This window comes from Musca vetustissima, unplaced genomic scaffold (assembly GCF_032173495.1).
Source record: "Musca vetustissima isolate MV318-11 ecotype Yass unplaced genomic scaffold, APGP_CSIRO_Mvet_v1 utg15044, whole genome shotgun sequence".
Taxonomy (NCBI): Eukaryota; Metazoa; Arthropoda; class Insecta; order Diptera; family Muscidae; genus Musca; species Musca vetustissima.
In genome coordinates this window covers 46,828-74,204 of record NW_026888416.1, presented here as the reverse complement: position 1 = coordinate 74,204, position 27,377 = coordinate 46,828, and the positions used below count along the sequence as shown (strand labels likewise).

Below are 27,377 nucleotides of genomic sequence, written 5' to 3'. Positions count from 1 at the left end.
ATATGGGGGATATATCAAAACATGGTCCCAGAGACTCCATTTCCCATACCAGTATTCGTTTTGATAAAAAACATTTGAGCCAAATTTTGGCAGCCTACGCCAATTGTTTAGCAGTTATGTAGCTTATACCCAGTATTTGGGTAAATACTCGGGTATTTATCCACGTGTTTAAAGTCTTATAAAACTATCCATTTATAAGACTTTAAACACGTTTACTTATGTGGAACTTCAAGGTTTTTGGGTATAGCTTCTTGTTGAAACTATAGATTTCAAAACATCAATAATATTATGGTCGCTCCATTTTACACACCAACGAAATGTTGTATGCCATCCGAAATATTTACTTTCAAGCATTGCTCTTCTAGGTCATTATTTTGTACACTATCGTTATCAGTATCATGAATTTCTTCAAACCATCGCTTGTGAAATGACTTTTAATAAAGTCGAAGTAGTCGACTGGACTTAATTAAATTTAGTTTGTAAAAACTTGTTTCATTGTGAGATCTTTATATTGAGTACAACTGTTTTAATGGTCATCGTCATATAGGGTACACAATGTAATGGAATTGTTCCATCTTTAAATCGCATAAGCATTAACCCGAAGTTCTACTGAACTTGTCTATAACGTATTTCTTATTTTAGTCTTTATCTTCAGTTGTAAAATCGTGTTTGTGTTTGTGCCAATAATTCAATGAATTATCCCCAAACAAACAGATTTTCTTTAGTAAAGCGCCTGATCGATGTATTAATTGTTTAGTAATGGCGTATAACTATATTGTACTAATAGGAGTAGTTGCTAGGAAGGTGGTCAACTACATCATACGTTATTACATCGCAAGTTTTTAAAACCGAATATTTCGATTTAAACTTCAGTCCTTTCGCAAGCTTTTCAAAACATTGTCGTATATTCTAAATCAGTCGAAATAAAAAATATATCAACGAATTTGGTTCGTACGAAACTTAATTACAATTTGGATTTGAATAAGATGACACAGACAAATTTAATGAAAATTCGATTTGCGTCGGTCCGAGCTACATTGCCGATTACTATTTTTTTTTTTTTTTTTGCATTTGCAGTACATTTTTGTTTTTATTTTTCGTTTCAATTAAGCCTTTCAGATTCAGCGATTATTGATTTAATCTATTGGTGGCGATGGCAGTTTTCAGACAGAATTGGTGAGTAATATTTTGTTACCTGGATTAATCCAATATAATAATTATTAACTTTTCTGTTTTTCTCCTTTTCAACACACCGACAGCCGACGTCTTTCCCGGATTAGGCAGAACCCAGTTTTCTTTGATGTTGTTGCCGTCTTTATTGTCGTCTTACAGTGATTGTGGCTGTGGACAAGTTGGTGGCTGTTGCAGTGGGTGTTATTGTGGCCAAAAAATTAACAAATGACCCCTCAGTTTTTTTGTTTGCAGGGGAGACTAAATCACACACTACACAATGACTTTACACTTACACTCTGTTTTTAACGCCCATAACATAACTAAAATCAATTAAAGCAGATTTAGGCCTTTAATAAAAGTATTGTTTTATTGTTCGATTTATTTGAAAACTGCCTTTATATCGCACCACTGTTAAAATGAGAGCGCATTTTCCCCCCTTGGGCTCCTGTTATACAGCCGGGGACGACGCCGAATTTTCCCTCTTTTCGGGCTTTTCTTGTTTCGCTGCTGTTTATCAGTTTTTTTCTCTCTACGACCTAGCGATCCTATGCAGTTAATTGCAGTTTTATTCAAAAATAATCGGCATTGTTATAGACCCCTGGTTCCATTTTAGAATATGCATAAAATTAATTCTGAGTCGATTTATCCATGCCCGTCCGATTTATCAATAATCCGATTTAGATGAAATATGGTACACAAAATTTATTTGGCCCAAGGACTACGGAAATTGAGAAAAATCTGTTTAAATCTAGATATATCACCCATATATATTTTCGTCCGATTTTATATAAATGGTGCACCAAAGCCTCTATATATTTTTCGATTACGAAATTTAGCATAGCATACTGAATTATGACTAGAATATTGTGTGTCTAAATCGGTTCAGATTTAGACATAGCTCCCATATATATTTTCGTCCCATTTTACGTAAATGGTGCACCATAGTCCCTATATATATTTTTCGATTTGCGAGAAATTTTACATAGCGTACTGAATGAAGTCTAGAATGATTTGTGCCACGCCTCGTGAAAATCAGTTCAGAACTAGATTTAGCTCTCATATACATATATTTTCTTCCGTTTGTATGTAAGTTGTGTGCGAAAGACCCAAAGTTTGTCCAATTGGCACACAATTTTGTACCATGTATTGAAGTTAATATAAATGAATCTCTGGCAAGTTTCTTTGAAATCGGTTCATATTTATATATAGCTCACATATATATTTTCGCCCGATTTTAGGTAAATGGTGCCCCAAACTTCCAATTTGAAATTTAGCATAGGTTGTAGAATGACATATCTATGGATTGATGTTCGTCGGTTCACATAAATATGAATAGATAAAGATATTTAAGTTCGTCCAATTTCATGTCAATGTTCCTTCGAAGAATGACGTCTATTAGGATACATATGTAGAATACACCAAAATGGTGAAGGGTATCAAAAACTCGATGGTACATCTCTACTAAATGAAAACATATTTTTATTGGTAAGGAAAAGTCGTGAGAGTTTAATTTGTATTTGACAAGAATATTAGATATCAATTACGCCGAATTATGCGTGATTTCTGTAATTGAATAAACAATGCAATTAAGCGGGTATCGGGTAATTGAACAAAAACTTGTGCAAATTTTGATGTGCAATTAACAGAAAAATACTGTATTATCGTTTTAGCTGAATTGGATCATGAATCTATTACTGCAGGTTCATTTTGTTCAATCACTCTGTACACCATATATATTTTATGTTATTATTGTTCAAAGGGGACCGGCATGTTTAACTTAGTAGCGCCTTTACCATCACTCAACCTACCAATAAGCATTGAATTGTTTATTAAGGAAAACCAGTTTAACTTTTGTTTACTTTCCTGGTCTCTATTTTCATCTATATCCCCTAGATACAGTGCTCGAAGCATTCGGCTCTGAGCTAAGCATTTACAATTTTTTTTTATAAAATTTAACAATTCATTTTAACTAATAATTAAAATTAACTCAAAAAGATAAGTGATTATTTTGAAATAATTTCTTTTGAATTTAACTAAATTGTGCCCCATCGTTATATCTTGTTCACTACCTTTATATACGTCTTTGAGTATTTCGTACTAAAGACAAAAGGTAGTAGCAAAATATAACGAGTAACTATGTCAAAGCGCCGCTTTGTGACATATTAGCTTTTAATTACACTCGTTCTTTTGTTCACGACCAAAAAGCATACAGCCCTACACTACGGTAAAAAAGGTAATATTAATTGTTTCACGAACAATTCAATAAAACATAAACCAAATCTACGTTTGATAAAAAATTCTAAACCATTGTGTTTTTATTTCTATATTTTCATATTTTGCATCAACGCAAACATTGCTCCGTTCGAGCCGGATTCTACAAAAAAAGCTCCTAAGCTTTACAAGGAAAACCTAAAACGACAACGTCAACGCAAACATTGGTCCTTCGAGCCGGATTTTTTTCAACGAAAACGAACCCGTCTCCCCTTGTTTCTCCTTTCACGAAGGAAAGTATCGACATCGTCGAGAAAAACAACAAGCACAAAGATCCACGATCACCACAACAAATAGTATTTATTTTTAAAAATAATTATTTTCAACAACACAGGTATGTACACTGTTTAATTTATTTTTCGAATAAAGTGATACAGTGATATTCGTGTTGTTATAAATAATTCAATCAACACTGTCGGTCGTTTTACTAAGCGCCTAATTGTCCGTCCGTTGCCGCCGGCAAAATTAATTCTAACGAAAAAGCAACAACATTGTGTCATTGTTTTCAACACCCCACTCGTTGTTTACAGCAACAAGTAATTCACCATCACTTATATATATTTTTCTTTATTTATTTCATCATTTATTACATATTTTACACATTTTTTTTTTCGTAATTTGTATTTATGTCGTTGTTGTGTTCTTTCTTCTGAATTCTTCTTCTTGTTTGACAAACAACGAAGAAGCACAAAAACAAAAACAACATCACATGAGAGAGAGATTGTCATCTCTGCTGATTGTTGCCACCCGTCACTATCACGTGTGACACATTATTGGAAACATATGATCAGTTTCCTTAGGGGTGTTCACACACACGAATAAATTGGATAAATATTTAGAAAAATATTTTTGTGCCGTTTTCTGATATTTTTCGAGTTGAATCCTTCGGATATCAACCAAAAATAATTTTAAATTGTGTTTTCGACATAGTGCACCCTACATTTGGCTATATTATATTTATCGAACGATTTACATATTTATTTCAAAATAATTTAGTGGGCAATTGCTATCTTCGATACAGTGCCATTGCTTACGAGTATTATACGATACACTGTAATAAATTTGGAATACATTTAATACACTGAGAGAAATTTTAGTGAAAATTTAATACGTTTTTCTTAAAATTTCTAAATTTTTGCTGGTTTTAATCACGTTAAACCACATTTTTGTTGTATTCACGATACAATATCGATAAAAGTCCACGACTTTTTATAAACTCAGTGCATTTTAAACGTTTTGTCTGCAGCATCACGTGCTATTACCTAATTTCTTTTGAAAATTTGCATTTATTTGTAGATTTTAAATTACAATTATTGACATCACGTGTCAAATTCTTCATATTTATTGCAGTTCGTGCAAAATACTCTGAATTTTAATTATTTTTCTGCATTTCCGTGCAAGTTTATAAATTTGCTATTGTTTTTCAAACAATTAAGAACAAATTACTCGGTGTAATTGCTACAATTTCTACATTTATTATTGAAAAAAATGTAGTTTTCAACGAAAACTCTCATTTTTCATAACTTTTTAAACGTACACAAATTCTATATTTCGTAATGCCACTCACGCCTCTAGATGTATTCATCCGAGCTACTGATGCTTTGGTTAAATTTTACGCCAAATTCAAATGTCTATATTTTAGAACGGGAGCTGAGGTCATTATGCAAACCACGTACGACAAATGCCAAAATTATTTGACAGAACAAGATTGTTCTAGTGACCATTTCACTGCCGCAGAAACTAAATGCGATGTCGCTTATAATTGCTTCCTCAGGGTTCTATCTACAATCAATAGAAAGTTAGATGAACTTCGGGCTCCGCGTTCTCCTTACTCAGTTTCCAATGCTACGCATCAGTCAACAGTTGGTGAGGAAAATACTAGGCATAGGCTCAACTTACCGCCTTGCGACATTGAAGTTTTTGATGACGACTTCCTTAATTGGCCTACATTTAGGGACTTATTTCCTGCGGTATATATTAATAATTCTGGCATCAGTGACATTGAACGCCTATGTCACTTAAACAAAAAGACCAGTGGCGACGCTCATGAAATTGTGGCTAAGTTTTCGCTTACCTACACCAATTTTGGTCTTGCGTGGAAAGCTCTAAAGTGTACGTACGACAATCCACGTATCTTGGTGAACCACCAACTTAAGCTTCTATTTGATTTGCCTGTTCTAGATAATGAGACTAGTTCAGGCCTAAAACAATTGCAAAGGGGTATTAATGGGTGCATATCATCCATGTCAAATTATGACGTCCCCACAGAAGACTGGGACCCTATCCTAGTGTTCTTATGTCTTCAGAGACTACCACAGAATTGTGTCACACTTTGGGAACAAAGTATCAAAGATAAGTCCGCTTTGTCTTCCTGGAAAGATTTGGATAACTTTCTTACAGAACGTATCCAAACTCTTAACTTCTTACGTGACATTCGTGGTATTGACAACGTCAATCAATCAAGAAGCAAAAAAGTTCGTTCACATTTCACGAATGCTGGTACGAATCGAACCCCTACTTTTCCTCGAAATTCGCCTCCATCTTCTAGGCAATCTCCATCATCACCTAATAAGTATTGCATTATTTGTCCACGACAAATGCATCACATAAGAAACTGTCAAAAATGTCTACAACTTTCGGTTCCTGAAAGATTTAAAACAATTAAGCGACATAATTGCTGTTTAAATTGTCTGTCCCCAAACCATCTAGTCATCCATTGCAGTAGCTTACACAATTATAGGGTATGTAATAAAAACACCATACTCTTTTGCACAGGGAACCTTCCGCTGCTGGTTCGTCTTCGACGGCCACAACACCACAAGTTCGGAACGCAATCTCTCCCAATCAGCCCTCGTCAACGAGAGGGCCTACCCCACGTTCTTCAAATAGACAGGTATTTCATACCACCCACAACAAAAAAATGTTGTTAGGAACGGCAAACGTTCATATTGTTCATAAAGGTACTACGTACCTAGCGAGAGCTCTTATTGACCCTGCTACATCATCATCATTCATTTCAGAAGAAATGCGAAACCGAACGGGCATACCCACAACTTCGAACATTTCCACTATTTCTGGGGTCAGTGGATCTGTTTCAACTACCTCCAATAAAGAATGTCAAGTCCGTATTAGTTCTCCAATTGATGCTACGCAATCAATGGAATCTAAAGTCATTGTCCTTCCAACCATCGCAGAAAATCTGCCCTCCTTCACCGCACAAACAGATATTCGATCAAATTTGCCAAATCTACGTTTGGCCGACCCCGATCCCTTCTCTTCCCGTCCTGTCGATATATTACTTGGTGCAGATCTTTATCCGAAGATCATGCTACAGGTACACGTTCCAACGTACTAGGCTCCCTAATAGCTCAGAGTACGATTTTCGGTTGGATTATTACTGGTCCAATGCCCACTTCCTATTTACGTCCATCTATTTAGGGAAATACACCTGGGGGACGTTGAGTAAATTATGCTCCCTTTTATCCATAAAAGTGTCGATAGTAACTATAATAATTGTGCTAGGTCAGTTTTCTCACGGAAAACTTAAAGATAACATCGCCTACATTATACCCTACGTATACGCTACGCAAATGTAGATTCTACGATATACATTCCGGGACATCGTCCCCGCTTCACGAGCAAGTTTCAATAAACATATCCAGTCCACTTCTCCCATACATTTTCAATAACACATCTGGTCACTTTCAGTTTCTTCTATTCATTTGTCACGCAAATGTCTCAAAATTGTTCTACGGGTTTACGACCTCTTATATTTATTCTAAATAACATAATCTTCTGCAGGCATATTTGTGAAATGAAATATAATATATTGATGTTACGCATCATTCATTGTTGCAATCACTTCCACATCGTGGAATAATGTCGAATAGTAGAGGTGCACTCGGGATTTTCATACGGAAAACGGAACTATATAAAAGTTGTTGCTCAAATAATTATCATAGTCCATATCTCGAGTCGTCTTTTGCCACCTCTTTACTTTTTCGTGTAATGAAAAATGACCATTGATGGTCGCGATAGAGTCGCGCGTTATTGGACTATGATAAGTACAAAACGACATACGGTTTTTACTGGTCATTCTGGCCATCCATTTATTAGTTATAATCCTCATCGTTTCGGTATCACATCTCTCTATTTTCACAGAAGATGGAAAATTTAGGTACGATGGCTGCGGTACCCCCGATATTGAAGACGACGTCCTCATGTCCGATGAGGAAAGGGACTTCAACCTCACAGGTGTCCCTATCGCCAACGGAGAAAAATTTTTAAAATCCGTCGTCGACGGTCCCTGAAGGTCCTTCAGGAGAACCGGTGGTGTCGCCACCTATTTCGGCACACTGCCGAAAGAACCAGGGTTCGAAAAGAGCGTGCATAATGTTGTTCCAACAGAATCAGCCTCTAAACGTCCGTCCGTTAACTCATCATTGCCTTCGACTTCAAGTCCCTGCGACGTTACCCAAATGCTCTCAGCGAGAGCCATTGGTTTGGGACATATCGTTGCTCCTTCGGATTCTATGTCCGTGCGGCTTAAAGAATATCATGCTGGCTTGCAACTTGCCGATTCTCGGTCCAACGAAGCTGCGACGGTCAGCATGATACTAGGCCCAGACGTTCAACACAATGAATGAAGCCACAAAGCTTATTCTAGCCCTGGTTTTCCATGTAGTATTGAATCATCACGCGATGGGCAATCTTCAATTGCCTAGCCGCAAGACTCTGCGAGTCCTTTGATAATAAATAGTTAACGGATCCGATCTTGACGAGACATTGCACGATCCTGCTCGTCGAGCAAAATATTTAGCATTAATATGTTTTTTGAAAAAAAAAGTATAAAAAAAACAAAAAAAGAGAGAAAAAAAAATAACAAACAAAACATTTGTAGGTACATATTCATTTTGCAACATAGCAAGATGTTGCAACGCGGGCGGCAATGATTATTTTGAAATAATTTCTTTTGAATTAAACTAAATTGTGCCCCATCGTTATATCTTGTTCACTACCTTTATATACGTCTTTGAGTATTTCGTACTAAAGACAAAAGGTAGTAGCAAAATATAACGAGTAACTATGTCAAAGCGCCGCTTTGTGACATCTTAGCTTTTAATTACACTCGTTCTTTGGTTCACGACCAAAAAGCATACAGCCCTACACTACTGTAAAAAAGGTAATATTAATTGTTTCACGAACAATTCAATAAAACATAAACCAAATCTACGTTTGGTAAAAAATTCTAAACCATTGTGTTTTTATTTCTATATTTTCATATTTTTCATCAACGCAAACATTGCTCCGTTCGAGCCGGATTCTACAAAAAAAGCTCCTAACCTTTACAAGGAAAACCTAAAACGACAACGTCAACGCAAACAATAAGAGTTTAAAACAAATTTAAAAATATATATTATTATGGCTGGGACAAAAAATATGAAAAAGGGAAAAACATAATAAATAAGTCATTTGTTTTAAAGTAGACATTTAATATTATAAAAATACAAAACAAATAACGATTATTTCTAAGATTTAGTGAAGGAGAACTAATTTTAAAAACTTCTCTTGCAGGGAAGATCTTTTTACAATTTACAGAAATCTCGAATGCAGAGTCTTTTAAGTACATAACGAACAAAATAAAACAAACAACTCATTTATATCCAACTAGACATTAAATGCTATAATAATTTAAAAAAAAAAATAATATTTGCAAGTTTAGAAAAAGGATAACTAAATTAAAAACCATCTACGGCTTTAAAAGACTATATATCATTTAAACAGGCTTTCACAAGCCACATAAGTCGATAATACAGAGTCTTTCGAGTACGTACTGGAAAACTGGATGTATACAAACCTTTCCGATCATCTTTCCTTTCGAGGTGATCACATTTCCTCTTCTTATGTCCTTTTTTCATGTATTTATTCCAACTCTAGAACAACGGCTGGTTGCGACTCGTTGATGATTGGCTGCTAACAGTTGGTTTGAAGTACTCGGTTATCTGATTTCAGCTCGTTGTTGATCGGCTGGTTCGTCAGGATTAGGTTAGTAGTTAGTGGTTATTAGTTTGGAGCTGGCTATGAGCGTAGAGCTGGCAAGGAGGGGGATCTGGCTCTGAGCGCGGAGCTGACTATGAGCTAGGAGCTGGTAAAGAGCGGGGAACTGACTATGAGCGAGGAGGTGGTAAAGATCGGGGTGCTGGCTATGAACATGGATCTGACTATGAGCAAGGAGCTGGCTATGCACCGCACCACCTGTTAATAGGTCTAAAAATCTAGTGTTATTCAATTCAAACACGTAAATTGGAACTGACACTTACAATCCACATTAATTTTCCTTATAAGCACATAAACTTCTAGGAAGCCGTTAAATAGAAAATAAAACGCTTGGTTTAGCAACTACAAAAGACGACTGACTTTTCTTTATTTTTGGCTTTCTTTATATACATGTTTTGCTTAACGTTAAAATAAAAATGCTATTGACATATTAATAAATGCTGATACAAATTAATAATAAATAAAATAATGCTATGTAAGCAAAATAAGTAAAGTCTTATAAAAATGTAAAACCTTTGCAAAAGTGAATGGACAAATTGCCAATGAACTTAAATAAAGAAAACGATATGTAACAATAAAATAATCAAAATAAGCTATATATTAATGATTTATTAGCAGTTTAAACAAAATACATGATAATTTATAGATATGTAGGTATGCTTGATTGTTGTAGTTATTATTATTCGTTTGGCATTTAATTTCTAAAGTATATTTATAGAACAACAACAAATGTATATTTAGGTTGATTGTATGCGTCTGGGCTGGATGGATGTGGGGATGAATCAATATTAACATCAATTGCTGATTGATGATATCTTACAGCTGGGGTAGGTGTGAATTGAGAAGTTGTCTTAAATTTTGAATGGATTTTCCAACTCAGCAGACCAAGGAAAATAAGAATGCAGCATGTTAATGAAGCGTAGCTAACTGCATGATGATGTAGACTTGATGAGTGGATTAATTGTGGCAGATGTTTTAGAGTTAATTCATGCACCTTTTGTATATTATCCAATTCTTCTCGATGAACCTTGTAAGGAGTGGTGTTGGAATATGTTCAAAGCTTTTCAATTTTCTCTTGCCGATGTAAACTATTCGAGGCTTCAAAATGTCCATGTATGTTAACAATTTTTTTTTATCACGCAGTTAGAAACATTTTCCATTATTCCGACATTTTTGATGGTGATGAGAGTAATTTCAGCTCCGCATACCAATGAAGATTCAACATCGGCGGTAGTAGCATTTGGTGATGTAATTGACTACAAACTGTCGTTCCAGTAATTTTGTGGAGATTGCAATTGTTAGTTGGTTGGTTATTGAAGATATTGATCTCGCAAGGGTTAACAATTTAATTTTTCTTGAGTTTTGACTGCTGACTTTTGCATATATATTCGTCATAGTTTAGTTTGAGGCAGCTTGATATGTCCTTCGATTTGAAAATCTCTAGATATGTATGTTGTTTCTGGTTGATTGGAGATTAAGGTGTCATTTTGTATTGTTGGAACTGCATCTATTATGAATAACTCAAAAAACTGTTGGTTAACGAAGGGTATTTTGAGTTCAAAAATTATTTCATAGTATTTTAGGATCCTCGCTCTTTTGTGGGAATAACACCTCTTTCATATTTATCTTTTGCCGACTGTTTCTCGTTTGAAATTGTGTCCTCTTGCATTGGATCTTTGTCTACTAAAACCTCATCATGATTTTCTGGAAACAGTGGTGCCAGTCGGTGGATGGCCCGCTTTAATCTCCCTAATGACCACTTTATTGGAGGTAAGTTGTCTTCTTTCATAATGATCATATCTCCTTTTCTACAATTGGTCATCTTTGTCTCCATTTGTTACGTCGCTGGTGTTCTTGTAGGTATTCTTCGGACCACATTTCCCAGAATTGGTGCATAATATGCGAAATTAACTTCCAGTGTGATATCCTAGATGTCTTCAAAGTATCTGATCTGCGCTGCTAGAGCTTCTCCGATAAGAAAATGCCACGACGTCAATGTTTCAAGGCAATCTGCGCTGTTAGAGCTTCTCCGATAAAAAAATGCCACGACGTCAATGTTTCAAGGCAATCTGGATCGTTTGAAAGTGGTGTGATTATGATTGTCTCTAATTCTTCATGAGTAAGTTTTACCGTTGACACACTACGGAACAAAAGACGTTTGCGGACTTCACTGCAGCTTCCCATAATCCTCCGAAATGCGTAGCTCTTGGTGGGATGAAATTGTGAACTGAATTGCTCTTGCACCTTGTCCGAATATATGGTTTCAGATAATTCCTCTAAACTAGTTTTTGGCTCCAACAAAGTTTGTAGCATTATCGTAATATTTGTTTTGGCAGTGACCTCGGCGAGCTATAAATCGTCTAAGAGCGCCAATGAATGATTCATGGATATGTCAGATACGATCTAAATGAACTGCCTTTGTTACAAAGCAGCAGGCCTTTGTTGGTCGTTTGCCCTCACCTTGTAATGTATACAAAATGATCCACAATAGTCGCTCCAGAGTTGATAAATGGTCCAGCAGGAACTACCCTTGTTGCTGGCAGATTGCCCATTATTTGTTGAAATAGTTGTGGTCGTGCTCTAGTACATTTTGAATAGTAGATCTATCTGTTATTTTTCTATTCATTGGCCAGAATTCCTGTCTTATTGTGTTTAAAAGAGCTTACATGGCAATATCATTGGATGTTTTGAATCTAAAATGTTCCAATCTTAGACGAAGGGGGTCATCTTATTCTTTAACTTCATACTATTTGTAATAGCATTTTGAGAAGAGAATTTGGTCGTCCACAGTTCTTTTTTTCATGAAGAAAAACTGGACCATGGAAACATAATCAGTATTTAGAAAGATCAGCCGGAGAATGTCCTCGGGAGAAAATGTCGGCAGGATCTTCTTTAAATTTTATGTTGTTCCATTGTTCTGGCAATGTTAATTTTTGGATAGTTGATTTTATATAAGTTTGACCTTGATTTTATCCAGGCGAGTACAATTTCGCATAGAATGATTTTGAATCAGTCCATAATCACATAGAATGAAGCTCTTTTGTCGGAATCTCCCCACATAATACATGTCGTGGTATTTTGAAATTGTTGAGGCCTTTCGATTCTCTTTGAAATGCTTTCTAAGTAGCACAACGTTTTTCAGGTAATGGATCGTCCCAATCTAATGTAAGTTGCCACAGCTTCTAAACAAATAATTACAGCAATCTATGCAAGTAGGCCAAGAAGATCAAACAGTTTTGCTAGTATAGACTAGCAATATTTGTCCTTCAGCAATCTTGGTATATTGGACGACCATTTCCTTAAGTTGAAGCCGTGTTGCTTCAACATTATTTACCAATTCCACTTGGGTTAGGCTATCAGCACCGCCGATGGATAACGTTCCAAGTTTTCGTTTGCAATATTTTGTAAGCATTTTGTAGCCAGATACGGTGCTGAACGTGTCCCATACGCGGCCGTATTAAGCTTGTAATACTTAACTGGATGGGATAGATCCTCTCTCCAGATAATCATCTGATACCTTTGATCGTCGGGATGCATTAAAATCTGCCTGTACATCTTTTCGATTGTGAGGACGAATTTTGGCAATCGAAAACTCAGCAAAATAGAAAACAATTCACTTTGCACGATTGATCCTGTGTACATTAGATCATTTAACGATTGACCTGATGAAGTATTTCACTGCTGCGTCGAATACAACCCTTAGTTTTGTTGTTGTACTATCAGGCTTAAGAACACAGTGATGCGGAATAAAATATTTAGGATTTTATACGGTAGCCACGTCACTCCTTTGCATGTGTCCTAATTTTTCATAATCTCCCATAAATTTAATGTACTGACTTTGGATGTCTTCCTTCTGTAGAAGTCCGCGTTCAAGGATCATAAATCGGTTATAAGCAATTGCATGTGATTTTCCCAATGCTGTTGAAGATTCTTGAAACGGAAGACTGACTATGAAACGACCGTTCTGATCCGTCTTAACATGTTGATTGAAGTGATATTCGCAAAGTTTTTTCCAATGAAGACATCACCTGTTCAGTTGTTTCCACTTCCTCAAGTATCCATAGCTTCTCAATAGCTTGTTCACTAAAAATTGCACATGTTAGTGATGCTGATGTGCTACAATCCAGCCAAGCGCAGTATTTTGAAGTATGGGTTGATGATCATTTAATTTTATTATGGCTGGTTGCATTAAACTGAAGTAAAACTCCGCTCCAAGTAAAATGTCAACGTTAAAATTAGGGTCTGCTAATCTAATGTTCATGGGAATTTGCCATAACTGTGGAAAATTCAGAATTGCTTGACAACACTTGTATGTCTACTTGATGATGGCAAACGTTCAACAGCTTTTGAATCCTTCCGACTCCGAAAATTGATAAAGAGGCAAATGGATGAACCCGAGTAACACCGCTCTAAATTCGACTGACATAGAAGCATTGATTACACTTTTATGATCTTCTGCTGATGCTGAAGAAACTGCAGCAATGTTGACTGGTGCGGTATCGGCTTTTGTTGGTGACGTTTGATTTGAGACATTTGTTGGCAAATGTAGCAATATATTGTTCTTATTACTACATATTTTGCCAGAAAAACTAGTTTTCGTTACAAAAAGCTTACACACAATTTATGTTGCTGTATCCATTTCAGTTTCTAACCTTCTGCCATTTCCAAGAAAATTTTACAATGATTAATGGGATGATCCTCCACTGATGTTATGGACGAAATAGTTTTGCTTGAACGTTTTTCCAATGATTAATTGACTCAAATTGTTTTTCCAAAAATGCAAACAGCTCTTTCATAGTGGGAACTGCTTCCGGATTCGTCACTGTTAGCATGAATCGTATGTACAGCGCATGATCCAATTTCTTTGTGATCAATAAAGCATCCCAAGACGTCGTGTCGATATGAATATTGTTGAGGGCTAGCATATAGTCCCCTGTATTCTCATGGAGAGCCTTGATGAAAGCCGTTGATGAAATTCCATTTGGTTGACTCAATATCCGGTCTACCAGAGTGGAAAAAAGAACCCCTTTATTGTTATAACGTTCAGTAATTATCCTCTGTCAAGGATAAATGACTGATTAGTTTGGCAGCCTCGCCAAATAAATTGGTTTTGAGATACCTCATTTTTTTAATACTTGGGGGAGACTGTTTGTCTACCATCTCCAAGAAAAATTCATAGAACTGCCGCCACTTCAAACAATCCCCGTTGAAGGTAACAGTCCCTCAACTGTTGCCTTCGGTAGCGAAAGTGCACTGTGTGCTATAATGTCACACCCCAGTTGAGGTGCAATGGCCATGGTTGCGATGCATTTGTCTTTCAGGACAGCTAGTTTTATTAAGTTGTCTTGTACTGAATCTTCCAGCATATCGTAGATTTCTTGATTAAATCCTATTTTCGGTGGATCTTCAATCTGCGGCAGTATTTCGTCGTGGGATTTGGCTTGCTTTTGGTAGACATCAGTTTCTTCATTTCCCATTTATTTATATTCTATTGTTGAGGTATATAGTTTCCGAGCAACGAACGGGTCATCCTCTGACAAAGATAGATCATCACGGATTCTGTTTTCTGCCTTATCCAAACCCTGCCATAACAGCCTTTGTTCATCATACTTGCCCCTGTAGAATTCTTCCGCTCTTCTTTCAAGCGGAGCTTTCTTTATATGAGCGGCGATTTTTTTCGAAATTACTGCCTCTTTCTTCCTGCTGAGAAATAAGGTCTTGAAGGCTTGCCATTGTTGTTTGTTGATGTAGTAGTGAGTAACGGCATTGTGGTAAGGCAATTTTCTCCTGTTTTCTTGGTACGCATGCGTTACGTTACGTCCTCACACATTGTGTATAACGTCACCAAAAAATGTTAGTTACAGGCAATTTCCTCCTGTTTTCTTGAAATTGGTATGCGTGCGTTACGTCCTCACACTTCGTATATAACGTCACCAAAAAATGCTTCGGATTAGTTAGCGCCAGGATCACGCCGGGTCACCAAAAAAAGTTAATGATAGAAGGATCTATCCATAAATACAGATGAGACCTCCCGGAGTAGCAACAAATCAAGTCCATATAAATGCCGTATATACCATAAAATCCATCCACTGCGAAGATTCAGCACATTTTTATCTGTAAGCGCGAAATATCGACAGAAAGCAGTTGACTCTACACTCTAAAAGACTTTGCCTATCCACCGGGGGGTTTCATATACATATACACCACACGTTGCTAAACTGCTAATACACCATTAATATATAACTCATTTTGATTATTTTATTGTTACATACCATTTTCTTTATTTAAGTTCATTGGCCATTTGACCATTAACTTTTGCAATGGTTTTAAATTTCGTTAATACATTACTTATTTTGCTTACATAGCATTTAAGGTATGTTGGTGACCGACCTACATAATTATTTTATTTATTTACTAGCATATCCCCGCGGATCTTTTTATTATTAAAATAAATAAACATTAATTTAGCTACACAATATACTTTCGGATTAAATATAAAATTGAAACATTTCGAATAATGATAGGTCCTATATCTTAATTTTTTATGAACTTGTATTTATATTTCCTGAAAGTGTACCATAATACGTTTTATAAACTTCTTTCGGTAATTTAATACAAATGGTAAAATATAAAAAAATGGTACGAATTTGTAATATAAAAATTGCAGAAATTTAGTACTTCTGGTGCGAAACGTGTTACAAAATCTTGATTGGAAAAATTTTTCTATATTTTTGTATATCCTCGACATTAGGTCCATTATTCATTACATCGGAAGTCGCTGCAGTATTATATATTTCCAGTGTGGTTGGAAACATAATTGGAAATAAATATCAGAACTGTTATGGTAGACATTGTAGAAACATTTGCAAGTGCCTATAATTTAGTAATTGTTGTGTCCAGCGGCTCTTTTACTCACTACATCGAAAGTTTAAACTAAAGTTCACATAATTATTCGCTGTAGTATAGATCGATGTGGGATTGGAAACTATATTTCATGTAACAGTCAGAAATTTTTATTAAAAATTTTCAAGGAATATATTCAAAAAACACTTTATTTGCCATAGTCAAAGATAAATACTAAAATTTGGATATCTGTCTATATCCTTTCCTATTTATTTATATCAAGCACAATTTGTCAAAAAAAAAAAACAAATATTTATATATTTTTTTAATTTGTTATGTCTAAATATGCATACACAATTTCAGGAGTCTACCTCTACTCGTTTTGGCGTATACAATATTTAGTACTTTAAGTACAAATGTCAAACAAAATTGTGAAAAGCATTGTTTTTCATAGAAAAAACCTTGTACCAAATTCTATATCCACCCGTACCGCAGTATACAATATGTTGTACATTTTAGAACTTATTTCTGGAAAATATTTATACATAAAGGTTTATTGTCATAGTTCCAGATAAGTATTTAATAACAGGTTTCATGTAACAGTCAGAAATTTTTTTTTAAAAATTTTCAAGGAATATTTTCTGTACGATAAGGAGCTTTTTCCTCACCGGCAGCAATATAGAGCAATTAACTAAATTATAATTGTTATCTATATGCCGTTGAAATGTTCGACGGGACAGATAATTTATTTGTAGGTGCAAAGCACTGTGCGGCCGTGTGTCAATGCAAACAAAAAAAGACGACGTTGCTCTGTCGGTTTCAACGTTAACAATAATTCTTTATTTAAAACATATTCATCTCAAGCCTATCTGTTACAATACATAAGGGGGACTGTTGTTGTTATTATTATTGGTTCTCACTTCCAATGTTTCGATTTCATTGTTCCTATATGTGCATGCATAACCAATGTAAGTGCAAGAAAACAAAATATATTGTAACGAGAACAATATATTACTATTACAAGAAGAGAAGCGAGAAACAACAATTCAAACAACACTAACGGGTTACAACACAAATGATTAGAAGAGTAAAAACTAGAAATAAAATGTAACAAGATCACAGTGGGTCAATAGTACAAAATAAATGCATTTAAATGTAAAATTAAGTGAAATTAATTGCGAAATAACTAAATTGAAATACAATCAAAAAAATGCAAATGAAACAAAAAATAATAAAATACAAAACTAATAAAATTACATTAATGCATAATTCGATGTTTTATGCGGCGACCCAACATACCGGCCCCATTGAAAGGACACTTTCAAGAAGGTAGTAGAGCTAATCTGTGAATAGGGCGACGCATTACTCCCCTTGTAGTTTTTATGTCTACGACGCGGACACGGGCATCTCTTCCACGTATAATATCGATGATTCTGCCCATGAGCCATTGTTGTGGGGGTAGATTGTCTTCTCGAACAATAACGAGAGAGCCAGGTTTGACATTAGGGTTGGATGCAATCCATTTGTTGCGGGTTTGAAGTTCATTAATGTAGTCGTGGGACCACTTATTCCAAAAACTTTGCTTGATAGCGCATATTCGTGCCCAGTATTCAAGATTGTTGACTTCTTTCGTTAGGACATCACGTTCTGGCAAACTTCGCATGGGAGCGCCGATTAAAAAATGGCCTGGCGTAAGTGCCTCAGAGTCGCTAGGATCGCAAGATAGAGGTGAAATCGGCCTCGAGTTTAAAATTGCTTCTATTTCAACCATAGCGGTAGACAATTCCTCATAGGTGAGTCTAGTGTTTGACAGAGCCTTCGTCAGATGACCTTTGGCTGACTTGACGGCCGCCTCCCACAATCCGCCAAAATGTGGTGCCCTAGGGGGGATAAAACGAAAGTTTATGAATTCATTAGTGCAATAGTTTATAATAGCATTTGAGTTTTTACAATCGAAAAGGAACGACTTTAGTTGCGACAACTTAGAATTTGCTCCAACGAAATTTGTAGCATTATCACAGAATATATCTGTGGGCAAACCTCTGCGTCCAATCAACCTTTTGAGAGCTGCAATGAAGGCATCAGTTGATAGATCCGAAACAACTTCAATGTGGACTGCCTTAGTAGCGAGACAAATGAATACGGCAATGTACGTTTTATACGGAACCTTTCCTCTGATCCTTAGGTAAGTGTGACAGGACCACAAAAGTCGACGGCACACCTGGCGAAGGGCCTGGAGGGATTGAGTCGTTCTACCGGTAAATTACCCATCATCTGCGTCAACAATTTCGGGCGATATCGTATACATTGTGGGCACGAGTTCACGATACGACGACACAGGTTTCTTGAATTGATGATCCAGAATTTTTCACGTATTAGAGCCATTAGAGCCTTAGGTCCAGCGTGTTAATTTTGAACATGTAAATGGCGTACAAAACACGTAACGAAATGATTTTTGCTGGGCAATATAATTGGGTGCTTTTAGCCTTCAGAAATAGCTGCGTATTCTAGACGACCTCCAACCTTCAGCAAATTAACACCAGATGATGAGTCGATGAAGGGATTGAGACACCTCAGAGTGCCTTGAGGATCTTTTTTCTTCTGAACTCGATGTATATCATCTTGATAATGTTGCTTCTGTATGTTGACAACTATACGAATCAACGCATTCTCCAGTTCTTGGGGCTGCAAATATTCAGAATGGAAAATATTAGTTTTCCGTTTTTGTGCGAAACGAAGCACCCAGGCGACAACACGTATTATTTTCAAATACGAGCTATATTTTTCGATGCAATCCAAGATGTAGTTAGATTTGACCTTTAGGCAAAGGACAGTTTTGCGTTTTTCCTTGTCAATTACTAGTTGACTTTCATCCGATAATTTATGCATTTTGTTATGCGGCCATTGAATGGGATCGAGTGCAAGGAATTCTGGACCGTTGAACCAGATTGATGAGGACAGTTCTTTCACAGAAGAACCACGAGAGACAATATCAGCTGGATTGAAATGTGTTGGGACATGACGCCAAACGCAGCCATTAGTGAGATCCTGAATTTCTGACACTCTGTTGCCAACAAATACTGATAACGTAGAGGAGTGCTGCTTGAGCCAATGAAGAACCAATTGAGAATCAGACCAAAGAAACACTTGGAGGTTTGGGGGCGAGGTCAGGTTTTTTATCTTGGAGTATAGTCTTGCCAAAAGTTGGGCTCCACACAATTCGAGCTTTGGTAGTGATTGTCTTTTTGTAGGTGCAACACGAGATTTAGCAGTAAATAGGCGTACTGAAACATTTCCAGAACAAGATTTTACGCGAAGGTAAAAACGCACGAATAGATGAATCGGAAAACCCGTGTAGTTGAACTTGTTGAGAATTTGCAGCGAGAACATAGCGAGGAATGTGAAGCGAAGATAGAGTTTTGAGATCGGAAACAAAATTATTCCATGCTGAGTGCAGTTCTTGGGGAATAGATTCGTCCCAACCAATTTTCAGAATCCATAACTCCTGCATGATGATTTTCGATTTGATAATAATAGGAGCCAGGAGTCCAAGGGGATCATAAAGAGACGATGAAAGTGACAAAATGGTGCGTTTCGTGATTTTCTCCGAAATTTCAGTCTTAGGCGAGAAAGAAAATAGGAACACGTCCTTATGTTGATCCCAAGTGATACCAAGAGCGTTAGTTATAGCAGTGTCGTCAATATTCAAATCCTTTGTTGTGTTGTCATGCTGGAAATCTTTATGGTTTGAGTGCCACTTATCCAATTCGAAACAGCCATGATTTAGAACTTCAGTAACTTCTCGCTTAATTTGAGCCAATTCTTCGACTGAGTCCGCACCACCCAGAAAATCGTCCACATAAAATGACGATTTGATAGTTTTTGAGCCAAGTGGCAATTGCTCTGAATATTGGTCAGCGAGATAGTGAAGACTTCGAATGGCGAGATAAGGGGCAGACGACATTCCATAAGTAACGGTATTAAGCTCATATGTACGAATTTCCTCTTCTTCCGAATTTCTCCATAAAATGTATTGAAATCTTCTATCACGAGGATCTATAAGGATCTGACGATACATTTTTATTATATCCGCTGATAGAGCGTAGCGATGAAGACGAAAACGCAGTAGAATTTTGTACAACTCATCCTGAATTGTTGGACCAACCATGATAATGTCATTTAACGATTTCTGAGACGATGTTGGACACGAGGCATCGAATACCACACGAAGTTTAGTTGACGTACTGTTGAGCTTGAAGACACAATGGTGAGGGATGAAAAAATGAGGTACATCTAACCGAGGATTTCGAACTAAACTCATATGTCCACAATCTTCATATTCCTTCATAAACGCAATGTATTGAGATTTAAGATTGTAGTCACGAGCAAAGCGCCTTTCTTGGGAGGTAAATCTCTTAACAGTCCTGTCCCGAGAGAGACCTAATGTCTCAGCAGGTTCCTTAAAGGGCAATCTCACAATAATCCTCCCGGTAGATTCGCGATGGACATTATGGTTGAAAAATGATTCACAATCAATTTGTTCAGGAGTCAAACCATTTGAGTCAAGTGAGATTTCTTCGATTTCCCATAAGCGCTGTAATTTCAAATCGACCTCTTCTTCTATTGTGAACATACAAGAGGAACTAGTACTCTTGGATTGATAACGACCAACTACAATCCAACCGAATAGCGTTTTATGTAATTTGGGCAAATTAGGTCCAAGTTTAATTTGGCCAACTGACAAGATATCAAAAAATGTATCTGTACCAATGAGCAAATCTATACGTTTGGATTTAAAAAAATCTTCATCTGCAAGCTGGGTATTTGGAGGCAAATTCCACGACGAGACATCTAATTCAGAATCGGGTTGATATGAGATATGAGGCGTAACACAAAACGAGAGTGTAGCTTCGAAATCAGTTAATCGAGATTTGACATTTGTTGACGTCCTATATCTGCTATTACTATGAGAGTTTCCAATACCAGCAACAACAGTAGTATGTTTTGCTCGAGGCAAATGTAGCTTTCTAGAAAAGTCATCAGTCATGAAATTCAATTGGGAGCAAGAATCCAACAAAGCTCGTCCCAATTGGTAGCAACCAGTAGAATCACGAACAAGAATAATAGCAGTAGCAAGCAATATCTGTTCCGGCGAAGCTTTTTCCACATGGGTGTGGACCGAGGCGGGATTTTCATTCAAGGTGACAGAAGCAGGGGACGAGGGCCTTGGTGCAGACTGACACCGATGAAGCATACTGTGATGCGAACGAGAACAAGTTTTACACTTAAATGAGGATGAACAGCTATTAACATGATGCCCTTTCGATAAACAATTTAGACAAAGGCCAAGTCGTTTGACATTTTCAAAACGTTCACTGACATTCATTTCCTTAAAGCGAGTACAGCGACTAATTGTGTGGTCAGATTTTGAGCAAAGCTGGCAAACACGTTTTGAAACAGAAAAACTGGAGCCGGATCTAGAAGCTTTATCATTGAACTTACCAGACTGTTGATTGGACTTACGAGAGGCAACATGAGTATGACTGGTTTCAACCGATTCCAGAAATTGGCAATGTCTTTCCACAACCTTTAAGCAATCGTTCCATGACGACAGTTTGGTGAAGTCTAAAGAATCTTTCCATTTTCTTTTTGTGTCATCGTCCACTTTCTCCATCACTATGTAGATAAGCATTGACTGTGCGATGTCACTATGCGAGCCCAGAGAGAGCAAAGAACTGTATAGAGCAGAAACATTGTCCACAAGACTACGAAGTTGTGTGCAATTATGCTTTGACATGCTAGGAAGTTCAAAAAGGTTGGTTATATTTTCCATGAATATCAGCGAACTATTGTCATAACGCATCTTTAGCCTTTCTAGAGCCTTTGGGTAGTTTTCATTTGTAATCTGGAAAGCCTTTACAGTTTCCAGTGCCTGTCCATGGAGGCAGTTAAGCAAATGATTGAACTTTTCGATATTAGAAAGGCCAACCTCACGATCGATCACTTGGTTGAACGACGTTATAAAATTTTTGTACTCACTGTACTTACCACCGAAAGTGGGCAATTTGAGTGCAGGCAACTTGTGGCTGGGTGCTTGGAAACAAATAGTTGAGTCAGAAAGCGATGTGTTGTGGACATCTTCGCTAAGCTGGGACTGGATACTCATTTTACATGCAATATATAAATCCTCGATTTCAAGTCGACCATTGTCATCTGGATCAAATTTCTCAATTTGGGTTTGGAACGACAAGATTTGTTTGAAATACGACTCCAAAATCCCTAAACGACATTTCAGTTCCGCCGACGACAGCGTCCTTCCTTCACCCCTTGCATTAGCTTCGACTTGATTTTTGATTCGGGTAATACTTTTCTTTGTGTTAGCCCGTTGCTGTTTAGCTTCCTCGAGGCTCATTTTAGAACTCCAAACTATTTTGAAACAATTCTCAAAGCCAAAATGTCCACTAATTTTTTATTAAAATCAGTGAAACAATTTTATTAACCACTGTAAAAGACGCCACAAAATGTCCGAAAATTCGTTTAAAGTTCTATCTATGTATTGTATGTATTTGAATAGCGGGCACGACAAAGTCCAATATTCACCACTATTTACCAGAACAATCAAGAGTAATTAATGTATTTATTATGTACAACAATCAACGGAAAATCGAACTACAGTTTTTATATATATGTTATGTCCTTTTAAGTAAGTCTCTGCTGAGCCGAAAATAGTCTGTAATATTATTTTTATTACACAAATTCTGGTATTGATGAGCCAGAAAATTTTGGACCAATATGTGATTTTATTCCGTTTCTTATTTGAAAAATCACTGATGAAGGCATTTGATTATTATTTATTAATAATTGAACCACAAAACGTTTCAGAATACTTTATTTTATGCCACAACACACAGTTTATAATTTCTCAAAACAATTGTCCTTTGGACCCACCAAATATTTGTAAAAACTATTTTAATTTGCTCGCAAGGAAAGGAGCCCTTTAAAGTCAATTCTGTAGGCGATAGTTGCACTTCGCAATGAGCATACACTTGATGTAAGTTGTAATATGGAAAGTTTTTATTTTTCGAAACATCGACAAAGTCTTGGATATATCAGGACCGCGCAATATAAATTATTGCCCCACGTTGGGCGCCAAAATGTACGATAAGGAGCTTTTTCCTCACCGGCAGCAATATAGAGCAATTAACTAAATTATAATTGTTATCTATATGCCGCTGAAATGTTCGACGGGACAGATAATTTATTTGTAGGTGCAAAGCACTGTGCGGCCGTGTGTCAATGCAAACAAAAAAAAGACGACGTTGCTCTGTCGGTTTCAACGTTAACAATAATTCTTTATTTAAAACATATTCATCTCAAGCCTATCTGTTACAATACATAAGGGGGACTGTTGTTGTTATTATTATTGGTTCTCACTTCCAATGTTTCGATTTCATTGTTCCTATATGTGCATGCATAACCAATGTAAGTGCAAGAAAACAAAATATATTGTAACGAGAACAATATATTACTATTACAAGAAGAGAAGCGAGAAACAACAATTCAAACAACACTAACGGGTTACAACACAAATGATTAGAAGAGTAAAAACTAGAAATAAAATGTAACAAGATCACAGTGGGTCAATAGTACAAAATAAATGCATTTAAATGTAAAATTAAGTGAAATTAATTGCGAAATAACTAAATTGAAATACAATCAAAAAAATGCAAATGAAACAAAAAATAATAAAATACAAAACTAATAAAATTACATTAATGCATAATTCGATGTTTTATGCGGCGACCCAACATTTTCAAAAAACACTTTATTTGCCATAGTCAAAGATAAATACTAAAAGTTGGATATCTGTCTTTATCCTTTCCTATTTATTTATATCAAGCACAATTTGTCAAAAAAAAAAAAAATATTTATATACAATATTTAGTACTTTAAGTACAAATGTCAAACAAAATTGTGAAAAGCATTGTTTTTCATAGAAAAAACCTTGTACCAAATTCTATATCCACCCGTTCCGCAGTATACAATATGTTGTACATTTTAGAACTTATTTCTGGAAAATATTTATACATAAAGGTTTATTGTCATAGTTCCAGATAAGTATTTAATAACAGGTTTCTATATTTATCCGTTCTACCGTACACAATATTTAGTACTTTTTTGTACCGTTAGGTACAATTTACTAAGTTTTTGGCGTATTCCACTTTTTAAAATATAGAAAGCTACATGCCGAATTTCAGTATTACACTTTTTTGCACACAGTGCAATATTTTGTGTTTTTGGTGCCGTTTAGTACTAATTTCCATGTTTTTTAGTAATAATTTCAAAAATTTTTTTACTAATTTTCAAAAAATATTTTGCATATCATTATATTTGTAATAGCTTAAACTACATACCAAGATTCAGATATGTACCTCTACCGGTTCCATTCATATTTGTTGAGGGCTAGCATATAGTCCCCTGTAGTGTCATGGAGAGCCTTGATGGAAGCCGTTGATGAAATTCCATTTGGTTGACTCAATATCCGGTCTACCAGAGTGGAAAAAAGAACCCCTTTATTGTTATAACGTTCAGTAATTATCCTCTGTCAAGGATAAATGACTGATTAGTTTGGCAGCCTCGCCAAATAAATTGGTTTTGAGATACCTCATTTTTTTAATACTTGGGGGAGACTGTTTGTCTACCATCTCCAAGAAAAATTCATAGAACTGCCGCCACTTCAAACAATCCCCGTTGAAGGTAACAGTCCCTCAACTGTTGCCTTCGGTAGCGAAAGTGCACTGTGTGCTATAATGTCACACCCCAGTTGAGGTGCAATGGCCATGGTTGCGATGCATTTGTCTTTCAGGACAGCTAGTTTTATTAAGTTGTCTTGTACTGAATCTTCCAGCATATCGTAGATTTCTTGATTAAATCCTATTTTCGATGGATCTTCAATCTGCGGCAGTATTTCGTCGTGGGATTTGGCTTGCTTTTGGTAGACATCAGTTTCTTCATTTCCCATTTATTTATATTCTATTGTTGAGGTATATAGTTTCCGAGCAACGAACGGGTCATCCTCTGACAAAGATAGATCATCACGGATTCTGTTTTCTGCCTTATCCAAACCCTGCCATAACAGCCTTTGTTCATCATACTTGCCCCTGTAGAATTCTTCCGCTCTTCTTTCAAGCGGAGCTTTCTTTATATGAGCGGCGATTTTTTTCGAAATTACTGCCTCTTTCTTCCTGCTGAGAAATAAGGTCTTGAAGGCTTGCCATTGTTGTTTGTTGATGTAGTAGTGAGTAACGGCATTGTGGTAAGGCAATTTTCTCCTGTTTTCTTGGTACGCATGCGTTACGTTACGTCCTCACACATTGTGTATAACGTCACCAAAAAATTTTAGTTACAGGCAATTTCCTCCTGTTTTCTTGAAATTGGTATGCGTGCGTTACGTCCTCACACTTCGTATATAACGTCACCAAAAAATGCTTCGGATTAGTTAGCGCCAGTATCACGCCGGGTCACCAAAAAAAGTTAATGATAGAAGGATCTATCCATAAATACAGATGAGACCTCCCGGAGTAGCAACAAATCAAGTCCATATAAATGCCGTATATACCATAAAATCCATCCACTGCGAAGATTCAGCACATTTTTATCTGTAAGCGCGAAATATCGACAGAAAGCAGTTGAGAGGTTAAAATACTGTGGTAATTGTTTAGCACACCAACACTCTAAAAGACTTTGCCTATCCACCGGGGGGTTTCATATACATATACACCACACGTTGCTAAACTGCTAATACACCATTAATATATAACTCATTTTGATTATTTTATTGTTACATACCATTTTCTTTATTTAAGTTCATTGGCCATTTGACCATTAACTTTTGCAATGGTTTTAAATTTCGTTAATACATTACTTATTTTGCTTACATAGCATTTAAGGTATGTTGGTGACCGACCTACATAATTATTTTATTTATTTACTAGCATATCCCCGCGGATCTTTTTATTATTAAAATAAATAAACATTAATTTAGCTACATAATATACTTTCGGATTAAATATAAATTTGAAACATTTCGAATAATGATAGGTCCTATATCTTAATTTTTTATGAACTTGTATTTATATTTCCTGAAAGTGTACCATAATACGTTTTATAAACTTCTTTCGGTAATTTAATACAAATGGTGAAATATAAAAAAATGGTACGAATTTGTAATATAAAAATTGCAGAAATTTAGTACTTCTGGTGCGAAACGTGTTACAAAATCTTGATTGGAAAAATTTTTCTATATTTTTGTATATCCTCGACATTAGGTCCATTATTCATTACATCGGAAGTCGCTGCAGTATTATATATTTCCAGTGTGGTTGGAAACATAATTGGAAATAAATATCAGAACTGTTATGGTAGACATTGTAGAAACATTTGCAAGTGCCTATAATTTAGTAATTGTTGTGTCCAGCGGCTCTTTTACTCACTACATCGAAAGTTTAAACTACTTCACATAATTATTCGCTGTAGTATAGATCGATGTGGGATTGGAAACTATATTTCATGTAACAGTCAGAAATTTTTATTAAAAATTTTCAAGGAATATATTCAAAAAACACTTTATTTGCCATAGTCAAAGATAAATACTAAAATTTGGATATCTGTCTTTATCCTTTCCTATTTATTTATATCAAGCACAATTTGTCAAAAAAAAAAAAACAAATATTTATATATTTTTTTAATTTGTTATGTCTAAATATACATACACAATTTCAGGAGTCTACCTCTACTCGTTTTGGCGTATACAATATTTAGTACTTTAAGTACAAATGTCAAACAAAATTGTGAAAAGCATTGTTTTTCATAGAAAAAACCTTGTACCAAATTCTATATCCACCCGTACCGCAGTATACAATATGCTGTACATTTTAGAACTTATTTCTGGAAAATATTTATACATAAAGGTTTATTGTCATAGTTCCAGATAAGTATTTAATAACAGGTTTCATGTAACAGTCAGAAATTTT

General features: G+C 35.9%; 1 protein-coding gene across 1 annotated transcript; it reads right to left on the bottom strand.

The window, feature by feature from the left end:
* Positions 1 to 17,665: 17,665 nt before the first annotated feature.
* Positions 17,666 to 22,756, bottom strand: LOC133336248 (uncharacterized). The gene is made up of 5 exons (XM_061544531.1): positions 19,675 to 22,756; positions 19,087 to 19,628; positions 18,868 to 19,029; positions 18,612 to 18,688; positions 17,666 to 18,224 (listed from the first exon to the last, which is right to left on the bottom strand). The coding sequence occupies exons 1-5, from the start codon at positions 22,754 to 22,756 to the stop codon at positions 17,666 to 17,668; spliced, it is 4,422 nt and encodes a 1,473-aa protein (XP_061400515.1).
* Between the last annotated feature and the right edge of the window lie 4,621 nt (positions 22,757 to 27,377).

What these genes read in the sequence shown, in the direction of transcription:
- LOC133336248 (XM_061544531.1), bottom strand. Translation starts at nt 22,756, where the DNA reads ATGAGCCTCGAGGAAGCTAAACAGCAACGGGCTAACACAAAGAAAAGT. An exon ending in GTTTTCCGATTCATCTATTC is followed by an intron (nt 19,629 to 19,674) that starts GTGCGTTTTTAC and finishes GAAATGTTTCAG; the next exon opens with TACGCCTATTTACTGCTAAA. An exon ending in CTGGTGTTAATTTGCTGAAG is followed by an intron (nt 18,689 to 18,867) that starts GTTGGAGGTCGT and finishes CATCAATTCAAG; the next exon opens with AAACCTGTGTCGTCGTATCG.